Here is a 17,670-nt window from a genome sequence, read left to right as displayed (position 1 = left end):
GTGCGTTTAATTGGAAACCCCACTCCCATAAAATTCTAATATCTAAATTAGGTATCTACCAAGCTTGACAACATTTTCTCATTAGTGGAATTGTGGATACGCGTCTTATTAAGAAGCTAAGAGGTTTATGAAAAATAAGTCACCTACATACCTACTAGGTGACTTATTTTTCTTATTAGTCAACATTTTCAATATTAGTCGAGTATTTAGGTAAATAGGTACATAGTATTTATATTTAAGTATTAATTTCGTTTATCTACCAAATGACTGCAATGTCGTTACTGAAGTATCCTTATCATTCTAATTCATGATTTCACAAAAAAAGTGTTGGTAAGTCTGCCGTCGCGTCGACGCGAGTCAAGAATTACAAATATGTGCCCGCAAAAATGTTGCAATTTCGCGGAAATTTTTGAATGCTGTGAGCAATTTATTACTATAATTTAATAGAATAGAAGAAACATTTGTGTGCGTGACGGTGCCGCAGACTGGTGAATTCACGCTTTAAAGATCTTTCACACTAAGTAGGAAGATTTCTGGTCGCAGGTAGCAAAACAAGCGTTTACGCGCAAAACATTCCAAGTTACAAACTGTTTAGCCACGAATTCATAATATGTATAGATTTACTCATTATAACATTGATTATCTACTAAACTAAAACAAACATAGTTAGGAAAGTATAGTAGGTATCTAACAACACTATTGAAGATATCGACCTTAACTAGCGTCTGCGAGTAGCAGGATTATTTAGTTAATTAAGAAACATCATAACTGGGCAATGGTGAGCGCATAGATTTTTAAAATAAATGCATAATTAAATCTACATTTGATTTAAATCTACATTAATGTAAGTACCTTCCTGCTGGGTTCACAACACAACTGTCTTTTTTATAATGATTTTAATTTTAACCCGGAGATATATTACATATTTCAGGAGGACATAAGGATACTTGACGAAAACATAATTCTTCTAGGCAGGCAGTCTGGCAATGAATTAATGTCTTATGAATTGCCATTCATGAGAAAATAAATCAAAATCTGATTATGTATACACAAAAAAAAAGCAGTCTAAAAAGTATCTATCACTTGCTTTACTAAGAAGCGGTAAAATAAGCCAGTATTTTAAACTTCGACACTGGCTGTTTACCTTTAAAAATGATAAGGATGCCACTAAAAAGTAAATGTAATTTCTTTTTAATCCTATCCGGAATTAAAATTTCTTTATTCAGCCTGTTATGTTTTTTTAAATACATAGCATGGTTGTAATAAGCTTTTTTATTACATTCGTATTGTATTTTCGAACGAAGTCATCGCGGTCGACGTGTACGATGTTACAAACGTCAAATTTGACATTCGGAGAAATACAACTCCCCGAAAGAAATAAGCTAAATGGAATTAAACGATTGAAAAGTTTAATGTTAAATAATTTATATTTACAATTGAATGAAAGGATAATTTAATTATTGCAACAAAATGAGTACTTTGCGGGAACGACAGCTCAGTGCGTATTGTGATATAATGATAATTAACGATTACACGTAGAACATGATGGATTATTTATTTGTGTTGTAATTTCACAGATGCTTTAAAGCAAATGCTGAATTTGAACCAGCCTCTGACTAAGAGCGTAGCTTGTGAACCTACATGGAAAGTGTTGATCTACGACAGAGTAGGTCAAGATGTGATATCTCCTCTTATATCTGTCAAGGAGCTTCGGGAACTCGGTGTGACTCTGCATGTGTGAGTAACCATTCAATAATGTCTAAAATCCCTAATCACTGCGTAGACAAGTCGTAATATGTATCATAAGTGCTCTATAAACTTGTTGTACTAACAGCTTTATAACAATGAGTAGGGATATCAATTGAATAGTTTACTTGCTCACTGTACCTTCGTTATCTACGTGTTTAATTTTATAAGTATAAATCTTCCTGTATTTCTACATATTATGGATACAATTGAAGAAAATATTGTTTAGTATCGCTGTATTATTAGCAATATTATGTTAAACATCATCACAAAATCAATTTAAATAAAACAGAAAAGTAACAAAACATGTAAAATAGTAAAAAGTGTGTGAAATTTACATCAGAGTTCAATAGAAAACAAATGTTTTAAAACATTTACTTGAACTAATGTGCACCCAAACATTTCAGTCAACTTCATTCTGACCGAGACCCAATACCAGAAGTACCAGCCGTCTACTTCTGTGCCCCAACCGAGGAGAACCTCGGCCGCATCTGTCAAGACTTGGACAACGGCACATATGACCAGTACCACCTGAACTTCATATCACCAATAACAAGACAGAAACTTGAAGACCTTGCAGCGTCGGCTATTCAGTCCAATTCTGCTGTAAACATTCACAAAGTGTATGACCAGTATTTGAACTTCATTTGTTTGGAAGATGACCTTTTCATAATGAAGCATCAGCAGTCAGATTCACTGTCTTATTATGGTAACTATGTTTATCTTTATAATTACAACAATGGAGTATTCATTTGTGTTTGGTTTGAGTTATAATGTCTCTTGCTACCAAATTCAGTAATCATTTTGTTTTCTTCACATGAGTATGTTTATGTAAAGCCATACTGTGAACTGTTGGTCCCCGCTGTCATTGTCAGAATTCAAAAGCAAGTTGCACTACAAGTCTTAAGCGGGAGTATTGGGTTGCCTGAATAACATTGCCACTCCTCATAACGCCAGGCTAGATGATGATTTTATAATTTGCATTCAAAAACATAAATGTATCTTAAGTAATTCTACAAATGGTATATGGTACAATATGGAAGCATTTCATCTGATGTTTGACCTATATTATTCAAACGTCTTGTTTAGTAGTTGTAACCTTTGACCTCATTGATTAACATAGAAATGTATGAATACATTATTAAATTTTTAAATAGCTTTAAATGATTATTTCCTTTTTCCAGCCATCAACAGAGGTGATACAAAGGACACTGAAATGGAAGTAATCATGGACAATATAGTTGAAAGTTTATTCTCAGTATTTGTGACATTAGGTAAGTTATCAGCTGACTCATGGACGCATCTTTGATCTCATTAAAATTACAATACAATATGAAATGTCATGATTAATATTATCATGCCTTTGATATTTAATAAACATAAATAGAAAGTGTGTTCCTATCTTGAAAGCAGTATACATTTGCTCACTTTACAAAAAAATTTTAGTTGTTTTAAATCACATTATTGACAATATATCAAGCCTTCATTACTTACTAAATACTTTTATGTATGATTTCAGGTAATGTTCCTATAATAAGAAGTAGCAAAGGCAATGCAGCAGAAATGGTTGCAAAAAAGCTTGACAAAAAACTAAGAGAAAACTTGTGGGATGCCCGTAACAATTTATTTCATGGCAACACTGGTCAAGTTGGTTCCTTCAGTTTCACTCGGCCTATGTTGATACTGTTGGACAGGAATATTGATATGGCAACACCACTACATCACACCTGGACTTACCAGGCTTTGGCACATGATGTTTTAGATTTATCTCTAAACAGGTATGTTATTATGCAATATCGCTTTTCAACATGAACAAATCAGGGTATTTGATAACTGTTGACCAGTATCAATTGCGATTCCATAAATAAATAGTACACATCTCTACTAGGGTTCTTCTTTCGTGTTGATGACATGTCATATAGTGATTCTACTAGGATGGTTTGATTACACAGGGTTCAGAGTTCATTAATGTCCCTAAATAGTAAATGTTTGGATTTAATTGCAACAGTTGGCAGCATCAGGAATATTCTATTTATTTTCAAGTTTTTAACATTGTCTGAGAAGGTGATTCCCCTATATTCAATACAATCATATCTCTCTATAAAATTAGTAAAGCTACAAATTTTAATCATTATTGGTTTATTTTATTCCCATAGAGCAGTGGTACCTGAAAACACGAGCCCAACAGTGCAAGACCAAAAAGCAAAGACGCGACTATGTGACCTGGACTCCAGAGATCCTCTGTGGTCAGAGCACAAAGGCAGCCCATTCCCTACTGTTGCAGAGGCTATTCAAGAAGATCTCGATAAATATAGGTAATATGTTTAATACTGCATTATTCTTTCAATAAGTTTTGAATCAAAATCCATCAAGATTCAAGTAATTAAAAATTGTCCCTATTAAATTGGCGTGGTCGGTCCAAGGATCGTTGTCATAGCGAGTTCCTTCTCTGCATCTTTGATAGTTCTCATGGGTAGTCAAGTTGCCCAGGTAACGAAATTGAAGAGATCAGATAGTCAATTGCTACATTTACTGTATTGTATTGATTCAACCGAAGGCTTGCCAGATTTTGACGACTGCACCAATTCATAATTTTAATTACAACTGTAATTTTACCTGTTAAGTGGCACTGCATACCAGTGAAAATGTGTAATATTATGATAAACTCCATGGCCTATTAAATTTCCCAGGAGTTCAGAAGCTGAAGTGAAGAAGTTGAAGAGTTCCATGGGTCTGGACGGCGAGAGTGACCTCGCTCTGAGCATGGTGAGCGACAACACGCAGCGGCTGACCAGCGCCGTCAACTCGCTGCCGCAGCTTATGGAGAAGAAGCGGCTTATTGATATGCATACTACTATTGCTACTGGTGAGTGGAGAATTTGGTTAAGTTTAGCTTTTATTTGTTAATTAAAAATAGATTTTTTCATTTACTAATAAAAACAATAAAAAAAGACAATTATGAAGATCCTGTGCTAGTCTTGCGTAAACGCTTTCAACCTACCGAATTTTAAGCTATTCGAGAGACAAAGCAGATTTCGCACTTACGTACATGGTACAGGGGCCCGATTCTCCTAATTTTACTTAAGCGACCTTCGATTGACGTTCGACTCGATTCGACTGAGACCCAATCCCGACTCGATTACTATTGAAGCGTATGTGGCATTCCGCTATTTTTTCTTTGAAATAAACGTTTTTATTCTTTTCTGTCATTCAATAATGAATCATTTTGTCTGCAAATGTTTTACGATTGCAAAATGATTGCACGGCAAACTACCGTATAGACCAAAATTACCAAAATAGCATACCAATCGCACACCAATCAAATGTCAATCGAATACGATTGGTCTTTTATTAGTAGCAGAATGCCCGATATGGTTAAAACTGCTATTACGATCGTATTGCGATTCGATTACTATTCGATTTTGACATTATTAACTTAGGAGAATCGGGCCCCTGGTATGAATGGTAAATGCCAACAAATTTTTTGTATGCTCGTACAATCTACCGACTTTGATGATTTCTAATTAGTAAATGTACCACCGCTATTCAATACAATATCATCCTCATCCTCCAAGCCTTTTCCCTACTATATTGGGGCCGGCTTCCAGTCTAACCGGATTCAACTGAGTACCAGTAATTTTTTCTCTCTCTCTTTTCAATACAATAATAAAACTTATTTAATTTTCAGCCATCCTAAACTCAATAAAATCAAGGCGATTAGATTCATTTTTCGAATTAGAAGAGAAAATAATGAGCAAAAGCAGCGGCATTGAAAGCAAAGCTGTAATGGACCTCATTTCGGACCCCAGTGCGGGGACAGCTGAAGACAAAATGCGGTTGTTCATCATATATTATCTGTGCACGTCGCAGATACCTGATGACGAGTACAAGAGGTTCGAACAAGCGCTACAGAGTGCCAACTGCGATATCAAACCTATGGCTTATATGAGGCGGTGGAAGTAAGTGGTGCTTATATAAATATTTTTCTTTATATGGGCCAATAGCCGAATATTCTAATAATGACTATGAATTTGGTACTGTGACCCAGAAGATCTTCCACAAAAACCACAGTTTTAAATGTTTTTGACTCTTCGCTTTCGAGCAGTAAATAAAAAATAGGTTTGCTGTAACATGAGGTCATAAGAGTCATATTTGAATGTGATATCGCTTTTTTCAGAGGTTTCACAAAAATGTCCAGTCAGTACGAAGGAGGTGGCACCAAAACTGTTTCCATGTTCTCCAAGCTAGTGTCCCAAGGTTCATCGTTCGTTATGGAGGGAGTTAAGAACTTAGTTGTGAAGAAACATGTAAGTATAACTCTGATATTTTTTTTGTGTAAACTTATACTAGTGTTAGTATTATATTTGTATGTCTCTAACCGACCACGGGACTACAGAGTCCCGGATTTTTGGAAGGCGAACGTGGGGCCGAAGCCAACACGCTGAAACCTTTTTGAGACAACTTTAATGAAATGGTGACACAAAACCGACGATTATCCCTGTATACACTATAGAAATGTACCCAAGGACAATCCCCGGTTCTGTGCTAAACTATTGCTAACTATGGATGAAAACTACTTGGGCTATTGTGGTGGGATGCTAGTGGACTAGGAATGGGGAAACTACGGGAACTATGGCACCTGCCGATAACAATGTAATAAATACACGTAAAAATGGCAGGTGGAGACTCGCCAACTCACTTACTGGGCCCCCGGGAATCAGTCGCTAAATCGCAACAAGGGGGCAACAGGTACATGAGCGGCTGAAGGGTGAGGATACCTCGGCGGACTTTAAACGCAGATTACGCGCTCCCTGTGGGTCCAGCATCACCGGCCCACTCGCCACTTACCACGAGGCACCTACCCTCCGAGCGGGCTGCTAACCCTGCTCTAGCGACTCCACTCTGACCGGCCAATGAAGGCAAGCCAAGAGGCGGGAGACCTATCCCCCGTCATGCTTCACTCCGGCAGGCCGGAGATGGGGGACAGTATACTCTCCCTGGAGCACTCGGATATATAGCCCCGCGGGGTCGCTACTCCCCGTCATCCGCCTCAGATGCCCTGCGGGGCCCTCAGATGCCCTGCGGGGCCCTCAGATGCCCTGTATTAGTAAAAAAGTCGTGGTGGCCTAGTGGGTAAAGAGCCAACCTCTCAAGTATGAGGGTGTGGGTTCGATTCCAGGTCAGGCAAGTACCAATGCAACTTTTCTAAGTTTGTATGTACTTTCTAAGTATATCTTGGACACCAATGGCTGATTAAAAGGTGAAGGAAAACATCTTGAGGAAACCTGGACTATATAGTCTGAAATCACCAACCCGCATTGAGCAAGCGTGGTGATTAATGCTCAATCCTTCTCCACGTGAAAGGAGGCCTATGCCCAGCAGTGGGACGATACAAAGGCTGTAACAGTAACACTATACAAAGTTATATCATATAATGGTATATGTTGCAAAATGTACCCAATAATAAATTCGAGCCGATCGAGATTTGTTACTATAATATGAATTTTACATGAAGTTTATTTCACTCAAGTCTACTAGCAGTCACGCCTCTAAACCTACTTAAATTCAACACAACTATAAAACAGTTTAAAAACTTCCCATTCAATACAACAAAACGTATTTTACATAATCCATTACATACTCCTCCTAAGGCACAAACCAAAAATCCACGGTCTTATAAACACACGCTTTTTGAAATAAGAACCTGTATTTTGAAGCATGAATCACAATCCTTACCCACCTCAAGCCATAAACTCAATCTTTTTTTTTCTATCACACAGAAGTTGCCAGTAAGCCGCGCAGTAGAAGCGGCGCTGAGCGGCGGCGAGGCGGGCACGGAGCTGGCGTGGCTGGACCCCCGCGCCGCGCGCACCGACGCCGCCGCCCGCGCCCGCGCCGCCAAGCATCCGCCGCCCACCGACGCTGTCGTCTTTGTAGTGGGAGGAGGCAATTACATCGAGTACCACAATCTCATTGATTTTGCTAAGGTAATATTTTTAAATACTTAACATTTTATTTTAAAATAGATATACCATCACAAAATATAGAGAAACAGTCCCTTCGAAAAGGTGGTTTTCTTTTTCAAAAAGGTTACATATCATGAAGGGGACAACTGATCAGATTTTATCTACATTTGGCTGGATTATAGAAGTAGTGTTTAGAATATGTAAAGAACTTCAATGTTCAGCAGCCGAAACTCCCAAAGTGATGGCGGCGAAACTGGACACATTTCATGAAAACTAGCATTTTTTATGAAGAGAGGGAATCTATTATATTATTGCGACAGATACATGTGTTTAACAATAGTTTGTAAATCCTTTTCATTTTTCAGCAACAAGCAACGAGCGGCGCTTCTAGGAAAATCATCTACGGCGCTACCACCCTCCCGAACGCTTCACAGTTCCTCAAACAACTGTCGCTTCTCGGCGAGGAGATTCAGTAGACATTCCTCTTACTCTGATATTATATCCATAATGTATATTGTAATATAAACGTTATAAATAATTTAAATTATAATAAAGATCGGTGGATTGTTGTTGGCAATGAAACGAGTGTCTCAACAAGTTGGCATTTTATTTACAATGACATTGAAAATATAGCTAACATCTAAGAATCTACTAATAAATTTTGATTGTTTTAAACAAGAAGTATAAAATCTAAATCACAAGATTTTTTTTTTCAACATTAAATCAGATCTAAGTTACAAGTTATTACAACTTTCCCGATAAAATTTCCGTCAAGTAAATAGGTACTTTTGAAAGAAAAATAATTTCACAACCGAAATAATAGAGATAGAACAGAAATTGCAGATTCTGAATAAACAAACTTGTTGAATTTCATTCCAGCCCTTAGACTATTGTGCTTAATTAAGATAAATATAGAAACTAAAACGTGTATGTTTATTTAAAACATATACATAGTTAATAACCTTCGAAAAATAGTAAATATGTTATAGATTACTCTTACACTAAACATACATTAATGAATAAAGAAAAATAATAATTAGTATTCAAATGACAAGGAACTTGAAATGTCGCTTAGCACTGCTGTCTGCTATCTATTGCGATAAAACGTTTAAAAGTGTCTAATAAACAAGAAATCTTATAATATGTTACAAGTATAATATTTATCACTGATTATGATATGGTTTTGGCACAGTGAAAACTCAACTAATAACAAAATGGAAAATATCTAGAGAGCAAACTTGTAGTAGTGTGTACTGCTAAGTGCGTAACAATGGCAAGATCACATTAGCGTATCTACTATTATTCGGTTACACATGATTTACTGCGGTCCAGTGGATACAAGCGTTTGTGCAGATAAGGAACAAAAACTTGTCACATTTACAAAGCAAATTATGTGCTCAAACACCAGTTTTGGTACAGTTTTCGTAAATAATAGATAGCTTTAAAATTAACACTTACTTCAAACATTGTGCGCAATTAAAAAAAGATCATGGAAATTGAAATATAAAATTGATCACATAATTTATAAATAATTAATAGAACACACCTATTGGTAGACACATGGCACTTTGTATAGTTAGCCATTGACACAAAATGGGTATAAGTTAAAACGAAGATTACTATAATATTATATTAAGAGATTATAATGGGATTCATGCCCGTATGTCAATTCATAAAATACTATGACTATAAAAATCCTCATAAAGATCCTTTACATAGTATACCAACATTTGATGAAACATACACGAAGGAGTTACATAAATTGTTTCACGTGAGAATAATAATTCCATCGACAATCAAATGAAATTCGATCTGCTTCTAATGTATGACGGAACCTATAATAGTACTCTTATTATTTAAACTATAGTAAATACAAGGAGCACTGACAGAACTACTAAAATTACACAGATATTAAGGCGCATTTAGACAATTATTTATTGAACATTACTACACTTACAATTATTAAAAACTTTAAAGCAGTGCATGCTTAACAATCAAGCGATGATTTATCATGACAGTAGTTAGAGAACATTAACGAATAACACACGTTGATTGGCTCTTGCCTCATTCAGAAGCGCGTCTCTTAATTATTACCAAGAAGTCACATCATCAAGTATTTTTGTTAAGATATGTAATTTCACATGTAAAATGAAATTGATTTCATATAGAAATGTTTCTAAATAATTGATACCTTCCTGTCCTGGCTCTTTCCGAGATAGTCGATCATTGATACATCTCAGTATCGCACTTATCCGCGCCACGGCGTTGAGTGACGATTACATATTCCAGGAATTATATTTTCTATTTTATTCTAGACTTTCCGGCCACCCTTTTTAAAATGTGTGCCAACTCCTTTTTATGTTCTTTGTGAAGTAGTGGACATTTTTCAATTTGGATCTTCCTTTCATACTGGCAACTGTATATTAATTTCAACTGTGTGTTTTTAAAAACGGCGGCTCTCTTTTATACGCCCAGAACCCCTTAAAGAGCAGTTTCATTAAAATGTTATGGAACGGAAACACTAGTCAAGACAGCACATTTTATGATATCAGACTTATAAAGATTCATTAGGCCAATTTTCATAAATATTTAATGGAAAATTGGTAAATAAATATTCTTAAAATCCTACCAAAATATTGACAACACCGTGGCATGGATTAGCCGACTAAATCATTAAGTTTCTTTAAATAAATTTCCCAGTGAAAGGTATGGACGGAAGATACATAATAAATGGCATATTACAAAAGTAACGTCGGACAGTTTCTAAAAAGCACTTGCATTGCCTCTATTCTCCATATAAAATATAAATAGACATAAAAACGATCACATGAACACAAGTAGCTTCGTATTTCAACAGTAACTAAATAAAATCCTAATTGGAATGTTCAATAATTTTGTGTATAAGCTTTGCAAATACATAATATACCTATTATGATTATCTACTAAGTACTTACCATTGATGTAGAAATAGATAAGTACATCAAGTCTGGCAAAAGAAAATTTACGTTAAAGGTGCGCCATCACAGCAGTCATTTTCTTCCCAAGCGTTGCCTTTTGACTACACAAAGGGCTCATGAGAAATCGTCAGTGGTGACGCACCTTTAATCTGCTGTTTCTTCCTTAAAGCGAATACCATCCAATCCAAATAAAATCGAGATACAAAAGTAAATTACAAATTCCTGTATAAAAAATATACTGAAGAAATGGAATGTAAAAAGTTTTCAAAGAGATTTCTTGCGTTGCCAAATAAAACCATTTACAATGGAATGTTACCTTTTTCGTCTAAGCAGGGAAAGTTAATAGATAAAAAAAAATATTTTTAAGAAGCTTGATAGTCATACTGACTTAACGCACATAGCATAAGCTGCATAGTGATTACAATATAAATAGTTTTATTAGATCCTTCGTTTTTGTCACATAAGTAATAAAAGAAAAATAATGAGATTCATCGAATCTGTACATGATACGCTCTTATAATAAAATGGGCTGTCAACAACGTAGCAGGTAGCTAGCCACAATAAGATTTTCACCTAAAGTGCATGTTCACAAAATTCCAATCAATCATGTCAAGATTGCGTTACAATGCTAACATGTATCCTGTATTAGCGATAATGCAAATTTCACTATACTACTGCTACGGAGAAACATTCTTTTCAAATGCATAAATCGTCGTTAAGTTTACCTTACTTTATTCAAAACATTGGAATATTGAAAAATGCTGCGGAAATCACCTATCAGGGTTTTACTGAAAAAAACTAGCTATCACTTTATATTATTTCAGTCTTGCGTACAGATCTTTCACTCTTACCGATAAAACAATAAGTCGAGTTGCGCAAAATATTGTTGGATCAAATCATGTAGCTAGGAAATTGATGATGATTGATTGAGATGATATTTGCATAAACAGCGCTATTATACAATCATTTTAAACGCGGAGTATTATATAACAACATTGAATTCAACAGTGCATATAGGTAAGATATCATAATACACTACTTAACAGGTATTTGAATATGACAGTGGATATATAGGACTTAGCTTTAGAATCACAAAACTTACGCTAGGCATAGCATAGGTGATCATTTTTAACAAACTTTAAAACAACTACTTTGAAGGGTCAAATTGAATAATCACATTACATGTCGTCACTACAGCAATTTCGTAAACCAGTACCTAGGCGGGTACTCCAAATGGACTTATATGGGATGTAAGAAGCGGATCAACATTCTCAATGACTAATATACTTTATCATATCCAACCATTATCATTTAAGTGTAAATATTCGTCACTTTATTAATTTGTAATTCTAATGAATTTTGCAACAGACCTTATTTTTATGTGATTTGTCAGTATCACCTTACTAAGTAATAACTATTTAGTCAGTATCTTTTAAAGAGAACATTTTATTATCCTACCTAATTAGTTTGATTCACTCCGAAATGCATTTAAAAATCAAATTAAAATTCATAAAAAGATTAATGGTCAAGAGTTAAAATAGATTTACATGGGTACAATTAACACTGTTAAAAGTGTTAATATAGTCAAAATAAATAAGAGAAACATGTATGAAATGTAGAAATAGGAATATCAATGGTGAGTTTAAAGGTAAGCATATTGTTACTCCATAATATTTCGATACCTTTGACTACAGTTATATTCATAATTATTATTTATTTATCCAATTAAAACTGTATATACTTTTATGCAAGCAGAAATGATAAATGACTAGACAAAATGTCTTATAAACAGTTCGTTGATTTTTCATCATTATGTAACATGCCTACAATATAGTTATAAGCACTGCTCCAAGTATATAGATTTGCGCAAGCGCTCATTTAAAGGATAATATCGTATTATTATCCTTATAATATTATGGCATAAGGCGTCACAATTATAATAGCAATGACACGAATCTCAAACGCATTTCTTACCAACTGTTTTGACAATGAATTCCAATTAACTGTGATATCTACCAATTTAACAAGCATCACACCGAATGGTGCTGCAATAACAGGATCGCGTCGAACTTAGTCATCTCGAGACCATTAAGACCCACTACATGAGGTACCTTTCTAGGCAGGTGTAACAATGGCAATCGGAAGGTGGGCAGACAAACAATACAGCTATTGTTTGCCTGAGGCGTTAGCATTGCGACTTGAGCTGCTGCTGCTGTTCAGCGCCATTTTCTTCATTTGTCTGATGACCGTAGTGGCGTGGTACGCCTGTTTCCAGCGTGACTTGGCAAAGTTCTTCTTGAGCTGCTCAGATACAGTACCATGGATGTTCTTGTTGCTGGCAGCGTTTCCTGAAATCCATGGGTGGTCCAGAGCTTGCCTGAAAAAAAAACGTTTATAATATTAAATGATTCATCGGACCGGCTTTAGGAGGAGCTAAATAGGCGGTCCTCTGCGCCGAAGTTTGGGGGATTTGCTCATCAAGTTACCAGTTACTCAGTAAGTCACCTAGTGAAGTGTTTTGGCGTTTCTCTGCAAATAAAGATTCTTATTCTTAACCCCTATATCTATTGACTGATACTGAAGAGCTAAGAAACTTTTAAGGACCTCTTATATCTTTTAATTTTAAGAGGACGAATTGGAAATTTTGGCGCCAAGGATCTCAATTTTTCTCAGTAAATACAAAACGGATCAAAATACAACTTTGTTACCTGAAAGTTCATGATATAAATCTTATTTTGTTAGACTTCAAAACATGATTAGGTAACTTTTATAACAGAGAAAAATATATCAAACATCCCTCTTTTTAAAAAGAGATTCACATATTATGGGCAAACGGGACCGATTTAAGCCTCTTAACTTTTTTAGTAGTTGAGTATATACATACTCTTTAAAATTGTGGAAGGAATTTTTATCAAATTATCATTTCTAAATAATAAAATTACAAAACCATTTTGTCGCTTACGACTTTTAGCTATAAGCTAGCGCGCGTATTGTAATCCTCGCCCCGCTCAGACGCTCCGTCCCCTCTTGGCCCCTTAGATGCGCGCAGCGCGTGCCGGTTATGGAATTATTGTTTACCAATTCGTCGCCTTAATGTGAACTAACTAGGTAGGTTCTGAAAGTGGTTTCACCCGCGCCCCCGGATGAAAATTACACGGGCTTCTTCTTCGATACATGGGCTAACTTACACGAAAATATTTTTTCCAGAGTCGCTCCAGAGATACCTAATCGCGTTATGGCAAACAAACTCCACAGCTTAATAAAATTAGTGCAAATACATTTATTTAATTATTAGTATAGTTTTTTTAGGCGTAAATGGAAGGAGCTGCACCGACAAGAGCTGGGCTCTTAAATTGATGATGATGATAGATTTGTGCCAAATATGTATATAAGGGTTGACTCCCTTCATCGATCTGAAATAAATGATATCACGAGACGGGTCAACGTTGCGACGTGACGTGAATTCAATTCTTGACGTAATTCGAGGCTAGACATCGACAATGCCGCTTATAGTGGAATTCATGAAGTCCTACCCGACAGCCGGCAGCCGACGCTGATTCCGCCTTATTGACGAAACTATTTGGATGTTCGTATTAAAAAAAGATGACCCATTGCGAAGCTATTGATGTTCATTATTACAGGGCGTTATTGTACTGTAGCTGTTCCTATGCATTAGTACACAGTGCTGTAAATGTTTGTACCTCATCCTAATTGACTTTTCACATAGTTGTGTATTGGGAGATTGAAAAGTCTTGAAAACTTGAAGTGTTTGCATTTCCGACTATGTACACAGTATGATTGTGTATGTTTCATGACTGGTATTGCAAACACCGGAAAGGCTTTTCAAAGTAAGATATAAATAAACTTAAAAAAGTACATATGTTTCTCTTGGACACCAATGTTACTTGGTACAGGGTAATATGGTGATTCTTGTCAATTTTTTAAGTGTGAAAAGACATTGCTATTCAGCATTAAACACGTCATATGGGTTTATTGGTATGTTATGTATGTACCTATAAATAGAAAAAAAGTGTGTACTGAGAAGTGAAAACTGTATAAATCCACTGCCTGTGTACCTAGCGGTATAATCTTTTTACATAAATTTTTGCATAATCTGTCATGTTAAGCACCAAGTTATCCATTTTTATATTAATATTATAATTTAGTAGTTTTGGTGCTACATAACCCCAGAATAACGTAGACTATATAATAAAGGTACCGGATGTAGTTCCCACAGGAGCAAGTGAATCCATGGGAAATCAGCTAGTTGGTAATCAGCTAAAGGTTGGGGGGCTGTGCTTGGAATGTAAATGTTAGATAGGCTTAAATCCTGACTGTATACTGATTTTATATAAGTATTCAATACATACTTTTACACAGACTCCTAAGTCACAGGATCACCTAGTTTAGGAGTCTGGGTTTACCAATTCCGTGTTACCTTTAGTTAACCATGTTCTGTATCCTAGTTCTAAGCAATGTAAAAGGTTTTTGTATAAATAAAGATCTTATTATACTGATTTTAGTACAATCTCTCAATATTTTAAGAGATATTGCACCAAATTGTATCGCTTCAGAAATGCATCAATATGCATTCAAGGAACTCAGGAATGTTTACAAGAATTTTCCTTTAATCAATAATTATATTTTGGAATTCATTCTTACATAATGTAAACTCTACGCTACTGACCAGGCAACCAAACACTTTTCGTATGATGACAATTGCTAGCCAGATTACCTGGTCAGGTGTTAATTTTCAACAGTGAAAAAAAGCTGAATCTAATGGCTATAAGCTTTCCAGTATTATCAATACATATTTGTAGTAAAGCATATAAAGGGAAACTGAGTTATGTTCTGCAAATTAAATTAAGCTTCTACACAAATATGCAGAAGAGTTTATGTATTTAAAATAAATTTATTCATATACCACTTAACAGATGCTAGAACCATCAATATACCTAATCAGCAAAAAAACTATGAAGTTCACAGGTCAGGAAAACAAAATTTTTATATATAGTGAGAAATATGATGTAAAATCAATAATATTAATTGTAGGTATTCATTTGAATAATTTGACAAAGATCTAATATGATTCCAATTGAATAAATAAGCTTGTTAAAACTATGTTCAAATACAAGAATGTTTTGTACAATATTTTTGTACCAGGATTTGAAGCCATGTATGAAATGAGCCGAACATTGCTTGCTATTTAGGCATAGACAAATTGATCAATGAAATGTGAAATATGAGCATAATTAGAAACAACTAAGAAATAAGATTCAACAATACTTTTATACTTACTTGCAAGTGTATCTCTTGTCCACATCCACACACATTAAATGCCGGATAAAATCTTTTGCAGAATCACTAATATCATCCCAGTATGGCGAGTCAAATTCGAAGTCACCCTTTAAGATCTGAGCAAAAAGGTTTGCATCATTCTCATCATAAAATGGAGGATAGCCACAGAGAAGAATGTATGATATGACTCCTATGCTCCAGACATCCACAGCTTTCCCATATGGTTTCTGTGCCAACACCTCAGGTGCAACATATCCTGGAGTGCCACACGCTGTGGCCATTATTCCAGAGTCCTCAATCTTGGACAATCCAAAGTCACTGATCATTATCTTACTGTCCTCATCAGCACTATAGTAGAGCAAATTCTCTGGCTTCAGATCTCTGTGCACTACTCCTTGGGAATGCATGTAATCTACAGCTTCCAACACTTGCCTAATTAGATTGGACGCATCTTTTTCGGTGTAGGAGCCTTTTTCCACGATTCTGTCGAACAATTCCCCGCCTGTGACGAGTTCCATCACGAGATACACTTTATTTTTGTCTTCATATGTCTCGAGCAGCTGGACAATGTTCGGATGGGAAAACATTTTCTTCTCAGCACCCTCGCCTTTGGCTTGCTCGCTGAATCTTTTCAAGACACGAATTTCATTTTCTAATGAATCTTCTTTACCTTTTAGGGCTTTTTTGTCAATAATTTTACAAGCGAACATCTGCCCGTTTTCTTTGCTCTCTATCAAACGTACCTCGGAAAATGCTCCTGTCCCCAATAGATCTTTGACGACGTACTTGTCTTCGATTGATGGTTGTTTTTCACTGTCCCTTCCATCTTTTTTGGATTTTCTCCCGAAATCTTTTTTGCCAAATAGAGGCATCTTCGCGCCCCACACTCGCAAATTTTGAACTACACTACTAGTTAATAAATATCTACATACACACTGTAGAATGTAGATAGGTATGTCGAGACTAGCTCGACTGAGCTCGACAGAACAATAATCTTGCTCGGTTGGATTCACGAATGTTGCGCAGGGCGCCCAAGGTCAGACGATTTGTCAAAAATCCGTTATGCGTTTTATTCGACGTTATCTTCATCATTAGAAACAGGAAAAGTTATAAAATAAGCATTTCTGTGCTTATATACAGAAGATCGACTAACTTATTAACACATATTTAATAAATTGTAGTTATATACTTATTAATTTTGATAAATTTAAGTCAGAAGTATAATATTGTGTTCTTGTGATAACAAACTTCGTTAGGTGAAATAAAACGTAAACTTATCACCAACATGTCATGTCACACTCGCGAAGTCGCGACACATATTACCCCACTCAAAATCAAGTTTGCACTAGAAAGATTTGTTATATGAACTTGTTCGTGTGGAACTGATATAATAGATATCCAATATTCTGCGTCTCTTTTCTTTAATCTAACAGAGATGGGTTACATAATGTCATACATTGATTATTTAAAATCATAAACTTGCGCCGCACAAGGCGCAAAGGCAAGACATGAACCTTGGTCTAGGTCTAAGTTAGTTCCTTTGTTTAATTATGAAGAATCTGCCCAAATATGGATACTTAATTACATATTCACAATATTATGTACCGATAGCAGTCACGAGTCAAGTTATAGTTAATTAACCAATTCAGCAATATTCCATCAGCTAGGTATTTATCGTAGATAAGTATCAATTGTCTACGCGT

At 35.6% G+C, this 17,670-nt stretch overlaps 2 protein-coding genes across 2 annotated transcripts; one reads left to right on the top strand and one right to left on the bottom strand.

The window, feature by feature from the left end:
- Positions 1-1,333: 1,333 nt before the first annotated feature.
- Positions 1,334-8,309, top strand: LOC124630137 (protein sly1 homolog). Its single transcript, XM_047163872.1, has 11 exons — positions 1,334-1,498; positions 1,578-1,737; positions 2,154-2,455; positions 2,931-3,020; positions 3,266-3,524; positions 3,903-4,061; positions 4,437-4,612; positions 5,435-5,705; positions 5,924-6,053; positions 7,527-7,733; positions 8,078-8,309. Exons 1-11 carry the CDS (start codon positions 1,471-1,473, stop codon positions 8,186-8,188), a joined length of 1,893 nt encoding a protein of 630 aa, XP_047019828.1. The 5' UTR covers positions 1,334-1,470; the 3' UTR covers positions 8,189-8,309.
- Positions 8,303-17,276, bottom strand: LOC124630139 (calcium/calmodulin-dependent protein kinase type 1-like). The gene is made up of 2 exons (XM_047163874.1): positions 15,968-17,276; positions 8,303-13,046 (listed from the first exon to the last, which is right to left on the bottom strand). The coding sequence occupies exons 1-2, from the start codon at positions 16,837-16,839 to the stop codon at positions 12,836-12,838; spliced, it is 1,083 nt and encodes a 360-aa protein (XP_047019830.1). The 5' UTR covers positions 16,840-17,276; the 3' UTR covers positions 8,303-12,835.
- Between the last annotated feature and the right edge of the window lie 394 nt (positions 17,277-17,670).

This window comes from Helicoverpa zea, chromosome 4 (genome assembly GCF_022581195.2).
Source record: "Helicoverpa zea isolate HzStark_Cry1AcR chromosome 4, ilHelZeax1.1, whole genome shotgun sequence".
NCBI classification, from domain to species: domain Eukaryota; kingdom Metazoa; phylum Arthropoda; class Insecta; order Lepidoptera; family Noctuidae; genus Helicoverpa; species Helicoverpa zea.
Note: the sequence above shows the minus strand (reverse complement) of the source record. Positions and strands in the feature narration are given on the sequence as shown.